The sequence below is a fragment of the Phoca vitulina genome, unplaced genomic scaffold (assembly GCF_004348235.1).
Source record: "Phoca vitulina isolate PV1807 unplaced genomic scaffold, GSC_HSeal_1.0 scaffold9, whole genome shotgun sequence".
In the NCBI taxonomy this organism is placed as follows: Eukaryota; Metazoa; Chordata; class Mammalia; order Carnivora; family Phocidae; genus Phoca; species Phoca vitulina.
Genome location: NW_022589712.1, coordinates 53,485,978 through 53,510,885, shown reverse-complemented (window position 1 = coordinate 53,510,885; position 24,908 = coordinate 53,485,978). Strand labels below are relative to the sequence as shown.

Below are 24,908 nucleotides of genomic sequence, written 5' to 3'. Positions count from 1 at the left end.
TGCATTCCTCACTTGAGAATTCCTCCAGGCAAGGGAACGCAGAGACGCCGGCCGGCAGTCCGCAGGAGGACACTTCCCCCCGCGCCGGCTGCGAGCGGGAGACAGCTCAGGGTGCGAGGGGTGTGCCGGGGTCGCCCACCGGGGAGCGGCCCGCGGGGGGGCGAGGCGAGGCCGCTGACAGAGCCCCCCGTGTGTGTGCCGGGGCAGGCTCTCTGGAGCCCCAAGACGCGTGCAGCCGGCCCCCCGAGGACGCGTCCGCTCCGCCAGGTGACCCTCGGGCAGAGGGCGAAGGGAATTGTTCCGACTCGGCGCAGGCAGACGGCAAAGCCGGGCCCCGAGGGCTGCAGGGCCTGCCCGGCGAGCGCGCCCACCCCGCCACCGTGTTAACTTTGGACATCTACTTGAGCAAGACTGAGGTGGCACAGGTGGACGAGCCGGGCGCGATTACTCCGGGCGCAGAAGACTGCGGCGATTCTGACGATATGGAGAAGAGGTCGGGCGGCCGCAGGTCGGGCCGGCGGAGAAGGTCGCAGAAATCCACCGACTCCCCCGGGGCGGACACGGCGCTACCCGAGAGAGCGGGCGGCGACGACGCGGTGTTCGACTACGAGGTGGCGCCAAACGCGGCCACGGAGAACGGCTCCGCGGAAAAGAAAGTGAAATCTCCGCGGGCTGCCCCCGACGGGGGCGTTGCCTCCGCTGCGGGCGCGGAGTCCAAGTCCAGCCCCGGTTCCAGGGGCCCGCTCCGCGGGGAGTCCGACCGGGGCAAACAGACGCCGCCGGCCTCGTCCCCCACCAAGAGGAGGGGCAAGAGCCGCGTCCCCGAGGCCGCGCCCACCTCGCCTGCCCACGGCCCTCGGGCTCCCGCCAAGGAGTCCCCCCCAAAGAGGGCGCCAGCGCCCGATCCCACCGCCAAAGGCGCCGCGGGGGACAACGGGGAGGAGGCGGCCCGGGTCGTCCCCCGCGAGCTCACCGTCAAGAGCAGCTCGCTGCTGCCAGAGATCAAGCCCGAGCACAAGAGGGGCCTGTTCCCCAACCACTTCGACAGCCGGGGAGAAGGTAGTCGAAGCAAAGAGCTGGGCAGATCGGCCGGTGGTTCTGACGCGGACGGCTTGAAGCCCAGGCACCATTTCGGTGCGGGCAGGTCGACAGTGACCACTAAAGTGACCCTGTAAGTAGCCGCGGACCGGGGCCTGGTGGAGCTGTGGGTGTCGGCAGACGTTCTGGGTGGTGTTTCTGGGAGGCTCCGGGGTCTTTGCATTTGTGGCAGAACTATCTGTGCGCCGAGTTTTCCCCTCTATGTTGAAACGGAGATAGTGAAGGGCCAGTTAACACAGTTTAAGAAGATGACACTTCGGGAGCCTAGCCGGGTTGTTAATTACTGTTCTGATAGAATGTTTAAGTTGAATGAATGTTCAAGTTGAATGAATGTTCTTGAGGCTCAATGTTTACATCAACAATTGAAAGAAGACCGCTTGGCCTGACGTGAGCTAATCCTTTATTCAAAATGTACACCAGCATTCCTGGATAGGGCATTCTTAAAACACCTATGCAGTGGGGGCACCTGGGCGGCTCAGTCGTTAAGCGTCTGCCTTCGGCTCAGGTCATGATCCCGGGGTCCTGGGATCGAGTCCCACATCGGGCTCCCTGCTCCGTGGGATGCCTGCTTCTCCCTCTCCCACTCCCCCTGCTTGTGTTCCCTCTCTCGCTGTGTCTCTCTCTGTCAAATAAATAAAATCTTTAAAAACAAAACAAAACAAAACAAAACACCTATGCAGTGGATCTGGAAACATGGAGCAAAAACTCTTACGTTCATTATGACCCAGTAGTAGCTTTGACATGTGTGGGTTTAAGAGAATTCATAGAACTTTTTCTGGAATTTAGTGCAACTTAAAATTTCTAATTCCCCTCCTTAGAATGTTCAGGGGGTTAGTGGCATTTTTGCCCCCAGGTTGAAGAGTAATTCTTAGTTATTGAAATGAAGAAAGAATAGTGTTCTTACTGGGGGACTTTGTTAAATCAAAGGACACATTGGAAGGATCAAGCTGAACAACAGACTGACTACCTGCTATTAAGTTCATTGATTTTTTTTCCCCCCAAATATTTATTGAGTGCCTTCTGTGCATGGTATTGTGCCAGGAACTATGAGGAAAAAGTCAGACTGTGACTCAGTATATTGCTCTTGCGAAGTTTATGGCCCACTCTGGCACGCAAGATGCAGATAAATAACTATGAGGTGGTGGCTGAGGGAACTGCTGAGTGGGTTATCTGCTGTAAAGTCTGGGGAAGTGCAAAGCAGGAGAAATCACCATTGGCTTTTTGGAGATGGGCTTGTGCCTTGAGGCTAACTGAGGTTTGTATAGGTGGATGGGGTAGGGAGGGTTCGCTATAAAACTCAAGATCCTCTCCCCTTCCCACACTCTCACTTCCCCACCTCCCAGCTAGCGCCTGTGAAAAATGAATATCTAAACTACGCAAGTTTTTCCCACATTTGCACATTTATTAAAAGAGCTGATATTTTCACAGCATTTTGATTCTTAAACCGAATGGTTTTATTCTATTTGAATTCTTGAGTAAGTAAGCTTTAGAGTAGGCAGTCTGTTTGGTAAACGCTTGAGGGAGAACCTACTTATGAGTAATGTGTGCTACCTCCCCAGTTGCCAACCTGGAGACCTTTGATAAAGCCAGCTATTTATTCTGTAACGGCTGTGTCAGAGAAGTAACCCGGAGTAAATGATGCCCATTATTTGTAGAAGGCCCAGTGTGACTGAACATTCAGACCTCCTAAGTGTGAGCTTAGAGAAATGTTGCTATGGAGCTGTGTAAGGACGCCTTACCTGCCTTCCAATTGCAGAAGGCCAGTGGAAAAACCAGAAATGTTACAAGGAGTAGGGTAAACAAACCTGGGAAACGTTCTTATAATGAACTCTTCATGTGCTGTTTTCGGTACAAGCACTAAATCAAACGTCTTCTCTGTGCCAATTATTTTCTACCTAAAATTTTCCCTTTGCAAGGCATTTGGCTTGTGTTTTCCACAGGGCTTCACGCTTGGTGAATTAGCAAACTATTGAAATGGGAAATTAATTCCTTCTCGTTTTTTTCTGTTTAATGGATTTTTTCCCCCAGTTTTTTCCTCTGATTGTATTTCAAGAAGAAATGTTATTCAGATTATTTTTAAAAACAATTTGCGTCTGATGTTTTAGTTAAAATTATTTTATATTTCCTGAAAAAGGACTATACAGCAAGTTTCTTGATCCTGTTAGAAAAATTACATCTTCAATTCTGTACCAAGTATTGAATGTTGAGATTCTTAACAATGGTTATGTTTAGAATAAGGAAAATTTTCCTCTCCTAGCCATGGCTTTTTAAGACACCAGATTATTTTCCCCGCTCACATTATAATAAAGGCATTAAACATGAATTATAGAAGCCTTCCTTTTAATCAGTTTGCTCTAGGTTAATTGTAGTGACTCTTAGTCGCAGAACTTAATAACACAGAAAGTTTGGTAGTAAAATATATTTTGATCTTGGTGTAAATCTTTAATGTGCAGATGTGTTTCCTGTCCTTAAGGTAGCTCGTTGGCTAACCTTTGGTGTTTTCCATTTACATAGTAAGATATGCTTTGATGTTTGACTGTTCCTTGAGCTGATTAGTGAGAATTTTTAAAATGTATATGTACTGGTATGTGAACATCCTTCATTAGCTGATGGCGTTTGTAAGCTCTCCATTTCTACTCCACTGGTTTTGGAATTTAATCTTCAAGGTAGTGTGTGTAAGTTAATTTTCCTTTTAAATTTAAGCTGTGCACCCACCATGAGGGAGCCTAGCTGTCTTACGGGGATACTGGGGAAAGCAACGCCTAAGAGAAATTCATGAGAGTATATCAAATTTAGTATTTAAATCAAATTCCTAAAAATAAAAATCTAAATTCCTAATGCCATATTTGGGAAGGACTTCTCAAATCTTTTCAGTCTTCTCATTTTATCCAGAAGGATAAGGTGTCTCACCCAAAGTCATATTGCCTGTTCCTTCAAAAGTTTCCTCTTTCTTGAAGGTCAATGAATCCTTGTGGAGGCAGCATGAGATTTCTGTGTGTCTCTACTTTTCATTATCAAGGTGGCCTCCAAAGTATGATTGCTTCAGATCTCATGCTAATTCATTGACTTCTTGCATAGGTAAAGCTGGAAAGAACCAGATTTGGCCACTGAGGTCTGGGGGTGCAGGAGTGTGGAGTGGTCAGGAGCATTGCCTCTGAGACCAGAACGCCTGGTTTCAAACCCTGGCCCTATCACTCACTGGGCATATGGCTTCTGGCACATTACCTGCCTTTTCTAGGCTTCACCTTCCTCCTCTTAAAAGAGAATGTATAAAATAGTACATTAGGCAAGCAGAGTGTTTGTCACGTGTGTGTCAATCCGTGATTGTTAGTGGTTATTATCTCTTCATTTCAGAAACCACTAGGCCTATGGTTCAGACATTTTTTTGTGTTTAGCTTTGGAGCCCATTCTTCTAGGAAAACTTATATAAAAGTGATATATGAAACAGATAAGTAGAAGTGCTTCTGGTTGAAAGGAGGGGGGCTGGCCCCAGCTCTGGCCCTCCAGCTCTATTGTCCGCACTGTAACTGTTGAAGAGAACCCCAAGAATCCCTTCAGCCATTCCTTGGGGAAGGTAGGGGTGGGGAGAGGACCAGCTCTGTTCTAAACTATGTAGTTTGTTTGTTTTTTCCAGGTAGAGAAGGTAGCGAGTCCAGTGAGTTAACTTGACCAAGCTCACATAGATAATCAGTTTAAGAGCCAGAACCAGGGCTGGTGAATGTCATAGAGAGAACATTTTGTTTCTCAGAAAGAGAACAGTGCATACCTTCAAAGATTTATGATTTCCACTAGGGGGTAATAACCAAGAAACATTATAGTTTCTCTCTAGAGTAAAGGGAGACTCCCTTTGCCTCCAAAAAGGTGACAAAACTACCAATTGAGTAACTGATAAGTAAATTATGGTACATCCATATGATGAAACTTTTATGCAGACATTATGAAAAACTTCAAATTTTTTAGTAACTTGAAAATGAAAAATGTGAAATATAAGATTAAGTAATCTTTTTTTTTTTTTAAAGACAAGACCTGAAACTCTATGAACAGAATAATTCCAATTCTGTTAAAAATATTTTAGTATGTATACACGAAAACTAAATTATACTAAAATGTTAACAGGGAGATTGTTTGAGTGGTAGGAGTATGAGTGATTTTTCATTTTTATATTTTCCAAATGTTCTGTAGTGAACACACTTATATAATCAGAGTAAAGGTATATGAAGGAAGATGAAGGGGATAAAATATCCAAAGAGGTAAATCATAGATAAATATTTTTGTAATCTAGCCCTTTGAAATAATGTTTAAAAATAAAATAAAAATACACAATTGATGTTTGGGGAAATCATTTACGTATTTAAAATAAGGGAGTACATTAAATATATAAATTCAGTTTAATGTCCTTCAAGCCCTAAGATGTCTTCTGACTCTAGCATTGAGCACTGTGCTCACATATTAGATACTTGATAAACTTGCTAACCTCCCACCTCTTGACTTTCTTAGCTATAAAATTTTCTCATCTATCATACAGAAGCAAAGCATCCACTAAAAATAGTTGATAGTGTATTTAGGATTGTTTTAAAATAGTCTCAAAAAAACAAATGTTACTTACCAGAAAGATGTTGGCTTTTCATAATAATAAATGTTTTATAATAAATTGGTATGTTCACTTTTTAAAACTAGGTCAATAACTTTATCTTACTGCTTTATTTTTGCAGCCCGGCCAAGCCCAAACATGTGGAACTAAATCTTAAAACTCCTAAGAATCCTGACAGTTTGGGAAATGAGCATAATCCATTTAGCCAGCCAGTTCATAAAGGAAACACTGCCAACAAAATCTCCTTATTTGAAAACAAACGGGCCAACAGTAGCCCAAGACATGCTGACATTCGAGGCACAAGGAACACTCCTACCAGTAATAAAAACTTTGTCGGGAGGGCGAAGCTGAATTTAACCAAAAAAGTCAAAGAGATGGAGCAATCTGAAAAGAAAGTAATGCCAGATAGTCACCAGAATGGTATGCTCGCGAAGGAAACCTCGCCAGAATCCAAAGTTACGGAGGAGGAGATCCCGCCAGCAGCCGGGAGCCCCAGTGCAGGAGGGATGGAGGCTGAGCCTACCGAGGGTCCAGCTCTTGGTTCTCCGCTTAACCAGGGTGATAGAGCAGAAGTGCAAACAGATGCTGGCTGCCCTTCCAAAGCAGTGGTTACTGCTCTGATTCCTGTGGACCACAAGCCCTTAGGAGAGGATGACTCAAAGGCTGCAGACAGCAAAAGACTTGCACTCGAAAATATGACTGATCCAGCACAGGCTGTTCCCGCCATTCTTGATACCAAAGATTCCCCTCCAACAGCCAGACCAAAGCCACAGGATACATTTTCTGACTCACAGCCCCCATCTGAGTCACCTAACGGGCCTTTTCTCTCACAGCCCTCACCCAAAGACACACGTGTTCAAGCTCCCGGAAGCAATGTTCCATGCACTGATCTAGAAGTGTCAGAAAACCATCATGAATGTGTTCTGCCTGTGTCACATAAGAATGAGGAGAAAGGACCGCCCTCCAAACCCGCAGGAGGAAGAGAAGGAGGAGCAGCGAGCCCTCCTCCTCTGTCCACAGAGCACAGCCCAGAAGTTGTGGGAATGGAGCATCCATCCAAGGTCCTGGTCCAGGTCCGGTCCTTTGTGCTCCCCGTGGAGAGCACCCAAGATGTGGGCTCCCAGGTCATCTCTGAGAGCTCTGAAGTTAGAGAAGCACAGTTGCCAAGCTGTCACAACCATGACCTTGAAGTGGTTTCTGTTGCAAGCTGTGCTCCCCAGAAAGAGGAAGGGCTGGGCAGTGAGAGCCCCTCACCCAAGCACATTCATTGCAAAGAGGAACATGCAGCAAAATCTGGCCCACAAGTCATGCCACCAGAATCTGAGAAAGCTCTGCCTATATGGGCTCGAAGTCAGGGTGATAGAAAACCCCTGAAGGCTGACCCTGGCAGCAGAGATCATTTGGAAACTCCTCAAAGGCCAGATCAAAATGTTGTGAATGGCCAGGCCAGCCCTGCCAGTCTTTTGAACATTTCTGCGGGTAGTGATGACAGTGTATTTGATTCTTCTTCGGATATGGAAAAATTCACTGAAATTATCAAAAAGATGGACAGCACCGTCTGTGTGCCTCAGAAGAAAAAGAAGGCCAGGGTGCCCAACTCGCCTGCCCCTCCCTTTGTCATGCCTCCGATTCATGAGGACAATTTAGAAAAGGTGTTAGATCCCAATGTGTTTACCTTTGGTTTGGGGAAGAAGAAGGAAAGCCAGCCAGAAATGTCACCAGCTTTACATCTGATGCAGAACCTTTACACAAAATCCAACCTGAGGCCCAAACGCACATCCACCGAGCAGAGTATCCTCTTCAAGTCCTTGTACACTCACACTAATGGGAAAGATGAACCTTCGACGGTTGCGGAGACAAATGACAAAGAGAACAAAGATGTCCCCAATGGCGGAGTCAAGAGATCCAGGCTAGAAAAAAGTGCACTCTTTTCCAGCATGCTGCCTTCTTTACCACAAGACAAAATCTTTTCTCCCTCTGTGACATCAGTCAGCACCATGACCACATCTTTCAGCACTCCTCAGAACACTTCTCTTTCTCAGGCTTCGGCGTTACCGCCCAGGGCTGAGGGTGCCCCGCCCTGCGGTGCAGACAAAGAGCAGCCAAACCTTCCACCCAGCAATGTAAAGGTCTTCAACTTCAACTCGACAAATGCGTCTCCTTCGGGTTTGAAAAGCGCAAGCTACATGGAGAAATACCTGCCCAAAGAGGAAACCAAAGAAGACCTGGGTTCACGAAGCAACCTACACTTGCCAGAAACCAAATTTTCTGAATTTTCTAAACTGAAGAACGGTGATGATCTGGAAAAGGCTAATCGTGTCGAGAGTGTTCTTAAGCCAAACTTGCCAAACTATGGAAATAGCGACACGGACTTCATGAGTCTTTTCAAATCCAGCCGGTTTGACCCAAACATGTCTTTTTCTGCAATGTCATTATCAGATACAACCGTAAGTAGCAACATATTACCATTTATTGGGGGTGTTTATAAAATGAGAGGAGAGAGGGGTGATGAGCCATTCATGTTCTTTTAAATGGCTGTGCGTGTGAATGATAGTTTTCTATTCATTTATCACATTGAAAACCTACTATGTGTATAAAGGACTGCTGGGGGCCAAGGAGAAAACTACTAAGATTTCTGTCTTCAAGGTATTGGTACTCTAGTGGGGAAACTAAGCTATACATATTTTAAGGCTTATGAATTTATATGTTGTATTCTGAAAGGTGTAGGTAAGTTACCTTGAGAGTTCAGAAACCCACAAGTTGTTTTTTCTTACCTAGTTCTGTGTGAAAATGTTCAGTGCTCTGCTTAGAATTTTGAAGATCTGTAAAGCTTCTTCATTTATTCAGAAAAGCCCCACCAAGAAATCTTATTCCTAACCCTTCTCTTGTGATGTAAGATTCACTCTTACATTAGATGTAACATTAGATACTTATCCCATGCAATTCAGGAAGTCATTTCTCTTTACTTGGAAGTTTCATCAGGGAAAGAGTTTTTCCTACCAAGCTGTTGGGGCAGAAAGAATTTTGGTCTACATTGGATCTTTCCTTTAATACTGTAGAGAGGGCAGCAAAATATGATTTTGAGGAACAGTCATGATTTCTCCATCTTCTTTTATCCGAATTCCAGAAGTTGTTTTTTTTTTTTTTTTTACTGAGTTTTTGGTGTGAATTGTGTGTCTTTCTGTTACCAAGCATGACACTCAAATGGAGAGAGGACAGTGAATGAGGAAGGCAGAATATAAGTTCGAGAGGGCAGCTCTGCTAGCCCCAAAACAGGAGGGGGCCTCTGCATTCCTGTTGCCCACTCTGTGAACTAGGCTGTCTGGCCAGTGTAGACCATTCTGCAGCACAGGGTAATCCACCAGAAGATACCATGCCCTCTTCCTCATTTGAACGGGTACTGCAGCCTGTTTCCGTTTGTTGCGTGGGCTTTGGCTCAAGCCTAGCATAGAATATCATTTTGGAAGCTCTTTCAAAACATATGTTTGTGTGTCCATCGGAAGTTCAGATCCCCCTTTTCAAAAATGTTCAAACTTTTGGGTCTCAGGACACCTTTATATTTAAAAATTATTGAGGGCCCCAAAGAGCTTTTGTTCACATGAGGAATGCCTACTGGAATTGATTATATTAGAAGCTAACAGTAAGAAAAATTTAAAGCATGAGAACACACGAGCACACCTTCCATTGATCATCAGAGCAGTGGTGTCATCACATGTCCTGGACCCTCTGGAAAATTCTACCGCACTCTTGTGAGAGAGTGAAAGAGAGAAAGAGACTGAAAAGGGAAAATACCTTCTTCTTCTTATGAGAAGCGTTTTGACCTCATTGACTTCCTGAAAGGTTCTTGGGGATCTTCCAAGGGCCCCAGGACCACACTTTGAGAACCACTGCTGTAAACAAACAAAACCGAATCAGCCGGTAGCACTCAGAAATCAGATTTTTAGGTATTTCTCTCAAGCACAAAATTTCCACTGGTCTACTTTCCATTCATTACAGCCTTCTTTTCTCTTTTTAATAATTCTTAGATCACTTCTCTTATTTGAGAGCAGTCTGATGAGTCTGACAACAGAATATACAGTTTCCCTGTGGAATCCCTTGAAAAATCAAGCCAAGTGGAGTAAAAAGGGGAAACAAAGTATTTTATATTTTCTCTGAGTCTTTTTATGGTTAAAAAAAAATTTTTTTTTCTTAGATCTTGGGTTTTGTTTACTCTATGACTATTCTATCTTTATTGTCTTACCTGAATTTTGTTTTAAATTTCAGGCCTTTTCTTCAGCTTATCCACTTCTAATGTGTATATATATATATAAATAAGTAGATGGTATTTTTATTTTTAATAGTGTTCTACTGAGGCCTTCCTGTGGTCTTCGGCATACTCTACTATGATGCAAGAGTGCATCAGATCAAAGGCCGTCCTTAGAATAAGCATCCTGGTCAGCATTGAAAGTAGTCTATATTTTATAATATTTTTTCATGTGTAATTACTATTTTTATTACCTTATGCATTTTTGGTTTTAATGGTCTTGTCAGATGTTCTTGAAAATGATTAGTTTTGGAGCCATACAAAAATATATTTTGTCCTTCAAAACGGGAGGATTAAGTATACTATGTGCAATATACATTGTGATGTATACCATAAGCACCCTTTTATTTAGACTAATACTTGTTATATGATGGTAAGATGTTACAATGAAAAGACAATATTTATAGATTCAGATAAGGTGTGTGTATGAACACATAAAATTGATGTAGCTCCTTCTAGATACATGATTAATACTTTATAATTTCTCTTTATTTGATGTTATACAGAGATTATTTGAATTATAATTTCTTAGCTGAATTCTTATTCTGTGAACTGATATAAAGCATAGGTGTGACTCTTCAGCCCTGATTTTTCTAGATTGGTGGAAAATGAGGAGAAATTGAGGGGTGCCTGGGTGGCTCAGTTGGTTAAATGTCTGACTCTTGATTTGGGCTCAGATCATGATCTCAGAGTTGTGGGATCAAGCCATGCACCAGGCTTCTAGTTGGGTGTGGAACCTGCTTAAGATTCTTCCTCTCCCTCTTCCCCTCCCCCTGCTCCCTCCCTCTCTCTTTCTCTCTCTCTACTCCTCCCTCCCTCCCTCTCTCTCTAAAAACAAACAAACAAATGAGAAATTGAAATGGCACATTTAGAGGAGAAAAACCTCTCAATTTAATAATGCAGACTCAAAGAGAGCTTTAATATAGCTTTGCACAGATGACGGTGGATTGTTTCAAAATTGATGAATTATGAGGCAAATAAATATGATCTTAACTGATCATGGGCAGAGAAACCCTGCGGAATGTTACACAAAGTTTAATTTGTTGTGTTTTTGTTCATCTGATTACAGACACTTAGAGGAAGTCTTACAAATAAAATCAATCCCCGACCTGGAAAGGTAAGATGATGCTCTGTTTCTAGTCTAGATTTTATTTTGGTCTGATACCATTCAACCATCTGCTGCCACTTTCATTTTCTTGTAGGTAGTGATCTACAGGGACCCGGATGTCTCTGACACGTGCATTGAAGTTTTCAGTGACATTGAGGATTGCAGCTCTTGGAGCCTCTCTCCGGTGGTAATCGTCAAGGTCGTCAGAGGATGGTAAGAATGGTGCTTTCTGTTCCTGATTTTTAGACGGTTTGTGTTTTATGTTTTTAGTTACCTTTTTGGTCTTCAGTACTTATTTCAAATTATGTCTTTAGTAATGTAAAGGGCAGAAAATACTAGTCTTAGGGGTATTACAGGAAATTCATATCTAAGAAATTACATTTTTTAACCCTGTTTCTGCTTTATAGAGGTGATGCCTGTTTATGCTAGAAAAGTCCGGCCCGTGCCGCAGTACAACTTCCTTTTTCCCATATCCCCCCACATCACACTGGCTGGGACTACTGAACGTGGGAGTCCTCACTAACACGTCTTTATGAATTTTCAGTGAGGTTGGGAAGAATTATGCTAGTCATGTTGGTAGAATTTTAAATGTTCCATAAGAAAAGACAGTGTGAATGACTAACCTAAAATTTATTTTCCAACTTTTCAGCAACTGATGGTTTTGATTAAAGAAAGTGGTGAAAAAATTATTTACCAGCTTGACAGCTTCTAGGAAATACATAGGAACTTGAATTAAGAAAAGCCATTTTTAATAAATCACTTATCTGGCAAAAGGACTTATCTTGATACCTATCTTGTTTGAGATGAAGAAGACTGTGCTTTAGATATTTGTGGTTTAAAAAACTAGTAAGGTTTGTTTTTTTTTTTTTCATTTGATTATATATGCAGCATCTTTCCTGTTAGGTTTTAGATATTTTAACGTTTTTCTATGTATTCAACACATTCATCACAAAAATATAATTAGCTTTTGTTCTTAAATTTGAAGACCGAAAATAACACTAAAAACAAATGTTATATAAATTTTGTTTTTAATATAATAGTGCTCTTTATTTTTTTTAAGATTTTATTTATTTATTAGAGAAAGAGAGGGAGAGGGAGAAGCAGACTCCCCGCTCAGCAGGGAGCCTGATGCGGGGCTCAATCCCAGGACCCTGAGATCATGACCTGAGCCAAAGGCAGATGCTTAACCGACTGAGCCACCCAGGCGCCAGTGCTCTTTTTTTTTTTTTTTCTTTTCAATTTCTGTTGGCTCATCCTTAAAAGCATAAGCATCTAAGAGCAGCACTGTCGTATATTGATATGAGATTTTCTTTAGTGTTTGGATGTTTGTTGTTGGGAAGGATATTTTTTAAAATGCTCTCCATTACCATGCATATAGTACTTTGTATCAATATATCCATTGATATAGTTCTAGAATATAAGTAAAATCCCTCTAGAATTGTTTTCTACATATATAAGGAGAAAAAAGAATTCTAGGAAAAGTCCATTTATCTGATGTATTACCATTTTAACTGGTTGCTAACTGACCGTTCTATAGAACATTAGTAACTCTACGATGTTCATATTGATACCAAAAGTTCTTTAAGATCCTGATACAGTTTTTGGATTTTCAGAGGCTTAATTATGCCCAGTAAATTTAGTTTTAGAGCTTATACATTTTAATTACTAGAGAATTGGCCAGTATATATATGATAATTGGCCACAATATGTGAGAGAGAAGAGAAGGGGAGGAGAGGGAAGCAGGGGACGGGGTGGGGGGAGGCTATTGGCTAGAATATTTGAGTCATCAAAACCTCTCTCACCAACACCAGCTAATAGTTTCACTGTGTTTTACTCTTAGTTGGATTTTGTATGAGAAACCAAATTTTGAAGGGCACTCCATCCCCTTAGAAGAAGGAGAATTGGAACTCTCTGGTCTCTGGGGTATAGAAGATGTTTTGGAAAGAAACGAGGAGGCCGAGTCTGCTAAGCCTGTGGTGATTGGTTCAATCAGACATGTGGTCCAGGTAGGTTATGGGAAAACCAGAATCCATTGATTCATTCAGCAAGTATTTATTGAATGCCAGGGATGATTCTTTCTTTGAGAGAAAAGTTCATTTTATGAAATAAGTGATTGGGAAAAATACTTGATTGGTGCTCTATGAATATATTTGCTATAACTTCAGTGTTTGTACACTTGAATTAGAAAAGAAACATTTAATTGATTAGTCATTTTTTTCATAATAAATCTTGAAGGTTAATTTCTCACTCCTGTCCCTCATCCCCATCTCCAAAATGTATTTTACTTAATAACCTGATTTGGATGAATTCTATATGAACAGATTTTTCTTTTACTTTGTTTTTTGGTTGCTGTGTAAGTTCTGATTACCTTGAGTGGCTTATAGGAATTCTATGTTGGAAAAATAAATAATCCCAAAATAATCCAGTTGAAAGTTCAATTCTGGGGTTTCATGTGGGTTTAAGAACAGTAGGTAGTTGAGGTCACTTTAGGGACTGGCTAAAATGTCTTGGTTCCTTATTTGTTGGTGAGGAAGTTGTCTTTCTGTGTGGCTGTTGAGAATTGATGATTCTTTACCTTTAAAAATCTAGGTAATGGTCTCTTCCAAGTGGAAGATTAAAACCCCATTTGTGTAACAGAGATGGGCGTTTGGATGAATAGGAAGATAAGGAATGTTTGTAAAATGAGAATGAGTAGGAATGAGTAACAGTTTTTGGCAGAGGAAAATGCCACTTGATTCTTAAGTCAACATTTCTGAGGGACTTCAGTGATCACTGGTATTCTAAATGATTTATCTTTTAATAGTTTTAAGTACATAATGTGATAAATCTTACAGAAGACATGAGGATCCCTGTTTAAAAATGTCATAGTCAATGGGATAATTCACCTGTACTTTCTATTTATGGCTCAACTAATATTGGTAATAAAGCAGTGTTTAAACATATCATCCCAATCCACCATCATGAGATATCCTCTCTTATTTTTTCTGACTTCTCTGCTCTGTCTTGGCCATATTCCAGTCTGCTTTTTCTGTAGTTGTAATCATGATAATCTCAGGGTTGTGAGTTCAAGCCCCACATTGGGCTCCACCACTTAAGGAAAAAACAAAACAAGACCAAACAAACCAAAAAAAAAAAAAAAACTGTAGTTCTCAATCCTTTTTCTCTCTCCATACCCGTTTCCCTGAAGATTACACACCCTTTGGTCAACATCTCTCACTGATGTGTAACTGTATCAGATTCTGATGGGTGGGGATTTAGAGGCACTCAGGGAGGGTAGAGTAAGGGAAGTGCAGCATTTTGTAAAGAGGGGCCTCCTGTTTTGCCTGATAATAGCCAACTTAATGCAATTCATGCTCTTCATGTTACTACATATGGTTTGGGTTTTCCAAGAAATGATGTACCATCATTTATTTTACCTTCTTTCCGTGGAACTTAAGGTTGTTTCTAGATTTGTTACTATTTTAAATAATGCTGTATGAACATTTTTGTGCATTTAATTGTTTATAAATTGCTGATTTATTGGGATGAATTTTTCTGAATGGTGTCATGTTAAAGGATAGGGATACATTCATGGTTCCTGATATATTATGATTTTTTTCTTTTTACAGATTATGTTTATGGTTACTTGAAACATGAATATAAATCACAACATATTGAAAAGGTCACCTTTTTAGTTATTAAATTTGTTCTTTTTGGTAATGGTTAAGAGAGCCTCCCCTGAACCTACCCAAGTGTCATTTCTTCTGTATCTCAGTTCACCTAGCTCAGCAAGATTAAAGTTCAATAAGTGTTCGAATAGCACTTAGGCACTCAACCAGCAGAGACCTTTGAAGTGTTTGATGGGCAGGATGGGCAGGGCATGGTACACTGACCATAGTATAGAGATTTGTAAATCACGGTAAATGTGTACCATTGCTTTCACAGCTTAGACCAAACCAACATCATAGCGGTTTGGTCCATAGTCAAAGAGAGTTACCGCAGGGAGTTTATAGGCATAAAACAGCAGTTGAGGAAGGCCCCAAATGCAGCCCCTCTATGGACTAGAGAACCTCTGGACTTGGATGGTCATGTCCAAGTAAAGCAACTAAAACTCCAATCACCAAGGAAAGCCAAGCAGTTACTTCAGTGAGGATAAGAGAAATAAATATGTTCCAGAACTCTAATGAAATAAATTTCTGGGGATTTTTGTTTGAATGTAACACTGAGCTAGACGGCTAAAGCAACATGGCTGCCCCGCAAGACCACATATTATTAAGTCATGGCTGAAAACGGGGAAGGGATAGATGGCAAGTGCTCTGTGAAATGTATGTGTATTTAAAATTTATTTTAATTATTTGAAAAAAAAAAGGATAATGAGCTTATTGTAAAGTTAAGTACATGGTGTAATTATTAAATATGTGTACTTTTTTTTTTTTCTCTCTTCAGGATTACAGAGTTAGTCAAATTGACTTATTTACTGAACCGGAAGGGTTAGGACTCCTAAATTCTTACTTTGATGACACTGAAGAGATGCAGGGGTTTGGTATAATGCAGAAGACTTGTTCCATTAAAGTACATTGGGGCACGTAAGTATTTTGTTTCAAATACAATTTTTTTTTAAAAGATCTATTTATTTGAGAGACTGAGAGCAAGCACACAAAGGGAGACAGAGAGGGAGAAGCAGACTCCCCATCGAGCAGAGAGCCCGATGCGGGGCTCAATCCCAGGACCCTGAGATTGTGACCCGAGCCAATGGCAGACACCCAACCGACTGAGCCACCCAGATGCCCCTCGAATACAATTTTAATGAAGCTTTTTGTGAGTGTCCTACTGGAAAGACTTAAGATACTCTGATCTGTTGTCCTATTAAGTAGCTATTGACTAAAAAGGTTTTTTGTTGTTGTTGTTATAAGGCCCATAAAATTATGATTCTTTTGTACATGTGTTCCTATGATTCAGCTCTCTTACAAACAATAACGATTTCTTGGGGGAAGTGCCCGGGAGGAAAAAAACTGCATGTTTAATGTTGGGATTTCCTTATCACAGAGGAACCTGATTCATTCTGAGCTGAGTCACAGCTTTTACCTTCATGGTAATCCAAAGGAGGTAATTCAAAGCATGTGTTCCTGATATCTCAGGAGGGACGGAGGCTAACACACGTGGTACTTTCCTTCCTTGAACATTTTCACACAATGCTGTCTAGAGCCCCTAGGATGTTGGTTTCACAAATCACAGGAAACTGCAAGAGTATTTTGAAGGAAGTGGGAATATCTCAGATGGGGGAAATCAGGACAGAAAGTGCAGGTGCCAGTCCTGAGTACGGTAGTCTCCAAAGGGGAGTGCACAGCTTGGGGCTGTGAAACACAGCCACTGAGGTGCAAGGAAAACACACCGAAGCTGCTTTCGGTTTCATTTAAAATCTCTTCCTTTTACAATTTTTATTTTTGTGTATGTTTTCTGTTAAATTCATAATATATTATGTGCTAGTGTGTATCCTTTATAGATATTCATATATTCAGAGAAGACTCAAAAGTTTTTGTCAATGGGGTATGCATAAGACAATACCTGTTTAATGTGTCACAGGGTAAATACTACAAGAAACATGCATTAGAGAGAGGAACCGTGGTAGTGGCATCTTAGATAGGAGGGTCAGGAAAGGTCTCTGGTGACATTTTAAGCGGAGACCTGGAGGAAGCGAGGGAGTCAGCCCTGGGGATGCCCGAGGGGGGGAAGGGCAGGGGCCGAGTCCCAGGCAGGAAGCAATTGCAAAGCCCTGCTGGGTGGGTTTGGGGAACTGCCAGGAGGTCAAGGTGGCTGGAGGAGGAGGTGAGATAGGAGGTGAGCTAGGAGGACCGTGATGGGAGAGAGGCCTCGGTAGGCCTTGGGAGGGATTTTAGACTCCTCCAAGTGACATGGGTAATCCTGGGAGGATTTTGATTTAACTTGTGCTTTGGAAAGCTCACTCTCACTACTATGTAGAAAATAGACTGTAAAGAGGCAAGAGTGGAAACCGAGAAGCCAGTTAGGAGGCAATTGCTATTATATAGGCAAGAGGTTTCAGTGGTTCAGACAGTGCTGGTGGGAAGTGGTCCGATTCTGGATACATTTTCCTGGTAGAACTGGTCCTGGTCAACGTTTGCCAACAGACTGTATGTGAGGTGGGAAGGGCTGAGAAATACCTAGGGTTTGGGACCCCAGCATTTATTGTGATGGAGAAAACAGGAGTTCAGTTTTAGAGAGGGGAAGTTGGACAGGCCAACTGTACATTCAAGTGAGAGTACAGGAGCCTGAGTGGGCACGGGGCACCGGAGTTCAGGAGGCAAGCAGGACACAGAAAGCAGGAGTGGGCCGCATGGAGAGGGTCTTTAAATCCTGCGCTGGACAGATCTCAAAGGGAGGAGGGAAGCCATCTGAGCCCTGGGCATGTTTATATTTGGTGGTTGGGAAGGAAAGGAGGAATCTAAACAAAGACAAGGGCTTCATCTCCTGCTGCCTTTAATTGTTCTTTCCACATCAAAGAGATCTGTATATCTTATTCCTCAAAGTATGACTGTTAAATTGAGAAGGAGATAGAAAAGAAGGAGATCGACATCTGCTATATGTTAATCTCAGCGTCTGGAAGGTTTCATGACTCAGGCTTGGGCTCTGTCGAAGCGTAATGAGCTACACCTAAGTAACGTCTCTTACCTTTGCAGTGAGTTTGACTCCTCTCACAGGGGCCGGTCACAGACCTGCCATAGCGTCCAGTTTTGATGGTCGTTCATTTCTGTTGCCATTAGGATAATAGAAAGCTGCTTTCGATGTCAGTTCAAAGTTGGGGTCCTTGAACTTGGTTGGTTAGTTTTGGGAACAGGTCATTAGTACTTTCATAGATCTCCAAGGGGAGTCTTGATGGGTTGGGAGAATTCAACTGATAGTAAATACTGAGCTCATTTTGCTTCTGTTGACACACTGATGCCCTGAACCAGTAGGAGAGAAGTCTTTGCTGTGTGAGGGACTTCCTTAGATTCCATTAGGAGATTTATTCCAGGGCCCGTTTACTGTGGGTGAAACTTCTCTACACACACAGAAAAGAAGGGCATTTCTTGTCAAATTCTTATTTGGGAAAATGAGAAATTTCTAAAATTTCCTTTCAGATTGTATTGAGTGTAATTTGTTTTTAAGCTTTTGTTTTAATACCTGGCTAATACTATACCCATCCTCCCAGAAGTGAGGGTATACCTTGGGGAGGGGGGGATAAATTTCTAATAAAACCAAAGAATTTTAGAACTTTAATGGGAGCATAAAGAGCATGTGTTCCAACACCATTGTTTAACTAAGGAAGACTGGCTTTAGTCATTTTGTCAGGGTTAGGATTAGTTGTTAGCAGAACAGTTACTCGAATGCTGATGTTCTGAAGTCAAGGGACAGTTTTTAATAGCCAAATATTCTTTGATCAATTTTATTGTGAAATACTTGATAGATACAGAAGAAGATAGATATGTGTGAATTATGAAGCCTGGTACTAAGACAGATCCCTGTGTGTCCACCACCTGACTCAGGACCTCACCATCACCAGCACTACCACACCCTGTGTGGCCCACCCTGGGCCCATCGCCCTGACTCCTCTGCTCTCTGGAATTTTGTGTTTTCCTTATACCCTTATGTTACAGTTCTGTCCCTGAAAGATTTTAGGTCAGCTGTCCTAAAGAATATGCCACAATCTGGTTTTGTCTCTGAGTATTTCCTCATATCATTTCCCCTGTCCCTCTATTGCCCCAGTTTTCTGTATTGAACGGGTGAGGTCTAGAGGCATGATCAGATGCAGCTTTGCACAGGACCCTTCGTGTGGGTCCTGCTACAGAGTCACGTTGCCTCCCAGGGGGGCATGTGCTAGCCAGCTTCCCTATGAACCACACTGAGTTTGGCTGCTTGGTTAAACTGGTGCCTCCTGCATGTGCTGTGATGAGCACTCGGTGTCATCCGCAACTGCTGAATCACTGAGCACTACATCTGAAACTAATGATGTACTGTGTGTTGGCTAATTGAATTTAAACTTAAAAACAATTTTTAAAATTGGTGCCTCCTACAACTCTCCACTGTAAAGGGACATTTTTCCCTTTGAGATTCATAGCTCACCCTCTAAAATAACCTCAAATTGTCATATTCCTATTTAATCATTTGAGTATCCAGTTGGTTTGTATAAATAGCCAATACTCATATGTAGCCATGTCTGGAGAAAAAGACTGAGGATCCAGCTGGAAATACTGTGGGGGTTTTTTGGTCTGTTTAAGAACAAGTGAACAAGAGAAGACCAATTTTTCTTGTGTGGCTGAAAGGTATTTCTGAAAGAATAATTACAAAATGTTCTTAATCAATATGTAGATAGCCATTATAAACATACAAATGAGTGTTGTTGAAATAATATTTATTTTTTAACACTTTTTTAAAAAAGCTCACACTTTATAGTTGTACTGTTTATTCATAATGTAGGTAAAAGCTCATTACCTAAGTACATGGGAAAATATGAGTACCTTTAGAAACTGAAATAACACTACCTAAGGATAGTTTCCCCCTCTCCTGCTGGCCTCATGAATAATGTATCTTGTTGGAATAGAACTTAGGAAAAATGAATCATGCTCTGTGTGTGAGTTTTCAGATTCCAAAATCCACCCAACATTGATAAGTGTGGGTTTGAGTTTCCTTCCTGCTCATCAAGGACACCGTCTTTCCCAGTGTGTCTGTCTGTGTTCAGTCTTTTGACAAATTCCCCTTTACCCCAGATTACCTCCTTTCTATAAATGTTATGTGACTAAATCACATGCTTCGAGAAAAGTGAAGTGTTTAGTATCAGATGAATAAATGCCCTCAACTCGGACTGTAGAAGGGAAGACCCCCCTGAATGGGGTCCTGTGCTCAGCAATACCTCAGATTCTCCCAAGCATCTGCTTATGAGCCGTCTGCTGAGCTTATAAAAAGTTCCACCCATTCACTTGTGAGGAGTCAGACCCCACGGCCCTTGGCTCAGTAGCCTAATAGCACCATTTCTGACAAAATGCCATTATTTAGTGTGCCTGCGAGAGCTTTGAGCTCTAAGAAATATGTAACACATCCCTGCCTGTCATGCCTCAAACCCAAGGAGGTTTAAAGGACCCCACTCTTAGCCTCCGTTTTCTTGTGGTTTAGGGCATTGTAGTGCTATTTTTTAAAAGATAAGCCTTTTTCCGCCTTAATTTTTTATTGAAGTGTATGTAATAATATTTGTACAAAAAAAGTGCACAACAAATCATAAGTGTATAACCTGAGTGAATTTTCAAAGTGTATACATCGTCTAGATCAAGAAATAGAAGACAGCCTGTATCTCAGAAGTCCCCTTACTTGTGCTTCCTCCTGCCATCCTCTTACCCCCAATATAACTATCACCCTGACTTCTAACAATGTGGATTAATTCGTTTTGATTGCCCACACATACACCACTCAGTCTGTCAACATTTGTGTGTGTGTGTGTGTGTGTGTGTGTTGACGGGTCTTCAGTACGATTTTGATTGTAAATCCCTGTGTAATTAGTGAGTCTAGAGAAGCTACTGATTTATCGAAGGGAATCTTTAACAAAACCCATCACCCAAAATGTGCCTTGGGCCAAAATTGGGAACAAGAAGAAGTCAAAGAGGGAGAATCAGGCCCATTTTGCTGGTAAAAGATTTTATTTATGGCCACTCTCTTCTTGGCACAGTGTTCTGGGGATAATGGAATTCCCCAGCTAAGACTTTAGCCAGGCTAACAAGGAATTGGAGAGGATAAGTGATCACCAAAAATTCTATATTTGTGTATAAAGGGGGTGTTTTAATACCTCCCTTATGTAAACGTCCCATCTCCACAACCTCCCCTTCCCAGAACTCTCCCAGGAACTATGAAAGTGACAAGACGGTGCGCAGTGTTTAGAAGCAGTTCTAACAGGCGTGGTTTTCTGGTTTTCGGGTTTCTAGCACATGGTGGGAGGATGGGGCGGCTGGGTCTCTGACCGCAGCGGAAGTGTCAGCTGACAAGCCTGATAAAAGGGCGTGGTATTGAAAAGCCATAAAAATCAGATCCAAGAACTCAAAAAAGCTTTTGGACCTGGGAACAAGCAGCCTTCTAGACCTCCAAAGCCCCCAGGGAACCATTGTGCATTGTCATGCTCACAGTGATGATCCTGAGTCATTGTAAAAAGCGTAAATTATGTGTACTTTCTGGAATGAGAAAAATTGCTACCAAAAAATGGTTAGGAGGCTGGCTCTGCAGTCGGCTTGGATCAGCCCTGCATCTGGTACTCGCAGCTGTGTGGCCCTGGGCAATTTACTTGACCTCATCTGTAAAATGGGGACAATAGTGTCCCTACCTCATAGCACTGTTGCATGGATCAAATTCCAGGCAGCATTCCTTGTAAGCTCTAGGTAGTTGTTTCCTGTTACTAGTTTTGGGCACCGGGACAAATGAATAGGTGGAACATTTGGTTCTTTGGCTACAAGTGAGATGTTGCCTTTTAAAACAAAGCTTGCGTTTCCTAGCTAGGGCCTCTCCAAATACATACAGTGCTACAAAATGACTACTTCTCTTGAAGTGATAGAGACATTAAGGCTTTGAAGCAATTCATAATATAAATTAAAGTAAGTGGACAAAACCACAAGGAGACAGGTTAAAGATCCAGAGGAGGAGCATATAATGACGTAGTCCTCTGGGAGCCCAGGGTTGCTCTAAGACCCGAGTGTCACCGTACATGGCCCAGACACACCCCTCCTCTCCTTTCTCAGTAGGGTCCCGTGTGCCATGGAAATAAATGAGGAGTCCTGTCTTTTCTTCCTTGGTGCTTATTTAGGTGGCTGATTTATGAAGAACCTGGATTTCAGGGTGTGCCTTTTGTCCTGGAACCTGGTGAATACCCCGACTTGTCCTTCTGGGATACAGAAGAAGCGTACATTGGATCCATGAGGCCTCTGAAAATGGTAAAAAAGAAACCTAACAAAATGTTCCTGGAGTCTGATGCTTTGTCAGCTTGACATTGATAGTTCACAGGCTGTGACTCTGAAGCATAGTTTTAAAAACGCAGATCTGTGGTAGATGGAACCTCTCGCTAGACAGAAACAATAGGATAACTTGCCGGACGCTCTAGATGGAAAAATAGATAAGCCCGTGTCATCTGCCTCTGAGGCAGTCTCAGCCTTGCAGAGCCACACGTGTGTGCGCAGAGCTGCAGCCCAGGGCAGGTCTAAGAAATGAAGACCGTGAAGAGCTAAACCCTTGTGGAAAAACAGGAAGGACAGATGAAGTCCACCTTGGAGGTGATGTGACCGAGGAGAGGGATGATTAGGAGAGCTTCATGCTCAATCAAGTTGGGTCTTAAAAACCACACAGGACCATGTTAGATGGAGATGTCAGGGAATGCTCTGCCTGAGCCCGGGCGGAGCTGGGGAAGGGCAGGGCAGGTGGGCACCAGCCCAGTTGTAGCGACCAGAGGCTAGGGTGCGGGGGGCAGCCTGGGGGGCCCTGGGGCTGGATGTGTGACTATTGTGCCCCCAGCATCTGCCTTAGAGAGGAGCCTGTGCTTCCTCCCCCCTCCCCCTGTCTTTTGTTGTGTTCCTTCTATCTCTTCTGCTAAACTCTAAGCCTTGGGAGGGTCCGGGCTGTACCTGTCTTGTCCCCGGAGCACAGTGTGTGCTACATGGTAAGAGGTGCTCACTAACTACCCGTGCCACCAGGGCGGCTCTTGTGACAAACATGTTTCTGAAATTGCACTTTGTGGTTGTTTTCTAGAGTCAGTTTGAAACAAATTAGAAAGTCATGGAGATAATTTTTGTCTTAATTTTACCTCTCCTGCCAAAGCCTGTGGTTTAACTACCTCCATGTTTGCTGATCTTCATGCAAAACTCATTTGCATTATAAATGACTTTTTCATTATAAATGATTTGTTTCTAAAATTTACTTTCAAAGAACAAAGTTTAGTTAGTTTTGTGAATATATGAAAGAATTGTCCCAGGTTTTGAAGGCTGTTTCAAATAATTTACAAAACTGTGAAGTTTATGGCATTGGAAAAGGATACTTTTGAAAGGGTGCTTAGTACACTTAGTGTCCTCCCCCTCCCCCCCCATCCACAGAGGATAGCTTCCAAGACCCTCAGTGGGTGCCCGAAATCATGGATGGCACCAAACCCTCTATATACTGTCTTTTTCCTATATTTATATGATAAAATTTCATTTATAAATTAAATTATATATTATCTAGTTTACAAGTTAGGCACAGTAAGACATAAACAGTAACTAATAATAAAATAGAACAAGTATAACAATATACTGTAGTTAAAGTCCTGTGAATGCGGTCCCTCTCTCTTAGAATCTCTTATTGTACTATAATCGCCCTTCTTGTGATGGAGTGAAATGATAAAGTGCCTGCCTGATGAGGTGAAGTGAGGTGGGGGAACATAGGTGTTGTGACGCAGCCTTAGGCTACTCCTGACCTTCTTCGGACAGTATGTCCGGAGGAGGATCCTCTGCTTCCAGACTGTGATTGACCGCGGGTAACAAACTGGAAAGTGAAATGCAGATAATGGGGGGCTACTGCACTTGGTTGTTTAAACTCTGGTTTGTTGATAAAATCAGCAACATTCCTTTATAATTACAGTTCATTTGGTGCATCTGAGCACCTTTGGCTGCACTTAAAAAAAAAAAAAAAAAAAAAGCTGTTCTATATCAGTGGAAAATACTCTCCTGACTTTCCCGCTGCCGATTTTAACTCTTACCCCATTTATTATTTCTGTGTAATAATACCTTTTTCTGTGGCTTCTTTTTAGTGGGTTTTTTGGTGATTTACAAAAACTTTATTATGAAAGTATCACAACCCCCATAGACCCATCCTTTGGGCTAGTTTAAATTCTACCCAACAGCTCATGGAATTATTTCAAGAGTCCTCCAGACCATATTGTGAACTTGTGTGAACTTAACAGTTTTGTAAGCCACGGGTTGCAAAACCCAGTGCCTCCAGGGGCCAGGCAGCAAACAGACATGAGTGAGGGTGGCAGGGAGTTGAACTGAGAGCGAAGTGGAGACAGGCCAACCCCGCGCAAGTCCCAGCTGGAGCATGAGCCCAGCGGAGAGGTAGTCCGTGCACAAGGGGAGGGCTGCTGCCTCTGAGCTCTGTGTCCAGAAACATCCGATCTTGTGGCTGCTCTTTAAGGGAAATAAGAGGAATGCATTTTTGTGAGACATTTTCTGAATAAAAACAAAAACAAAAACTCAGCTTATTGGGTTAAAAAACTTACCTACCATGCAAATTCAGCTTATAGACCACCTCCGCTCTACACAGTCTTCCTCATTCTTCATCTGCATCATTGTAGCTTCAGAACTGTTGTGGCCTCACTTAAACGAGAGGCACGCACACTGGGACGTTCGATTGCTGACCATCAGCTGCCATGGGTCATATAAAATGGTAATCTATCCACGAAGAGCCGTGTTTCTGACTATATTATTTTTCTTTTCAGGGTGGACGTAAAGTTGAATTCCCTACTGATCCAAAGGTAAAAATGTTTATTTTTAAAATTTTATTCCTATTCCATCCCCATGAAGATAATGTGGTTTTACGCATCAACCTCCATGAAACATAATTGCAGCTAAAGGAAGTCGTCCAAGTGATACATGCCATCCCTTAGACTGGAAGATGATGCTAATGGCACTAATATAATCCCTCTCAGTACATGTAGCCATGGCTTAAAATGTTCATCGTTGCATTCAGTTTGTAATTTGTGGTTGTATTTACTAATTGTGGGGCCTGTTGCTGCTTGCCAGTTAGCCAGGAAAAACTGAGTTCTCAAGACAAGATCT

General features: G+C 42.2%; 1 protein-coding gene across 1 annotated transcript in view; it reads left to right on the top strand.

Moving 5' to 3' along the window:
* Positions 1 to 467: 467 nt before the first annotated feature.
* CRYBG1 (crystallin beta-gamma domain containing 1) overlaps positions 468 to 24,908 on the top strand; it is a 45,681-nt gene continuing 21,240 nt past the window's right edge. The window contains exons 1-8 of the mRNA XM_032408141.1: positions 468 to 1,171; positions 5,811 to 8,136; positions 11,062 to 11,109; positions 11,195 to 11,313; positions 12,941 to 13,106; positions 15,526 to 15,665; positions 21,914 to 22,040; positions 24,569 to 24,604. Of these exons, the coding sequence (XP_032264032.1) occupies positions 483 to 1,171; positions 5,811 to 8,136; positions 11,062 to 11,109; positions 11,195 to 11,313; positions 12,941 to 13,106; positions 15,526 to 15,665; positions 21,914 to 22,040; positions 24,569 to 24,604 (3,651 nt within the window). The 5' untranslated portion in view covers positions 468 to 482. The remainder of the gene's footprint in view (positions 1,172 to 5,810; positions 8,137 to 11,061; positions 11,110 to 11,194; positions 11,314 to 12,940; positions 13,107 to 15,525; positions 15,666 to 21,913; positions 22,041 to 24,568; positions 24,605 to 24,908) is intronic.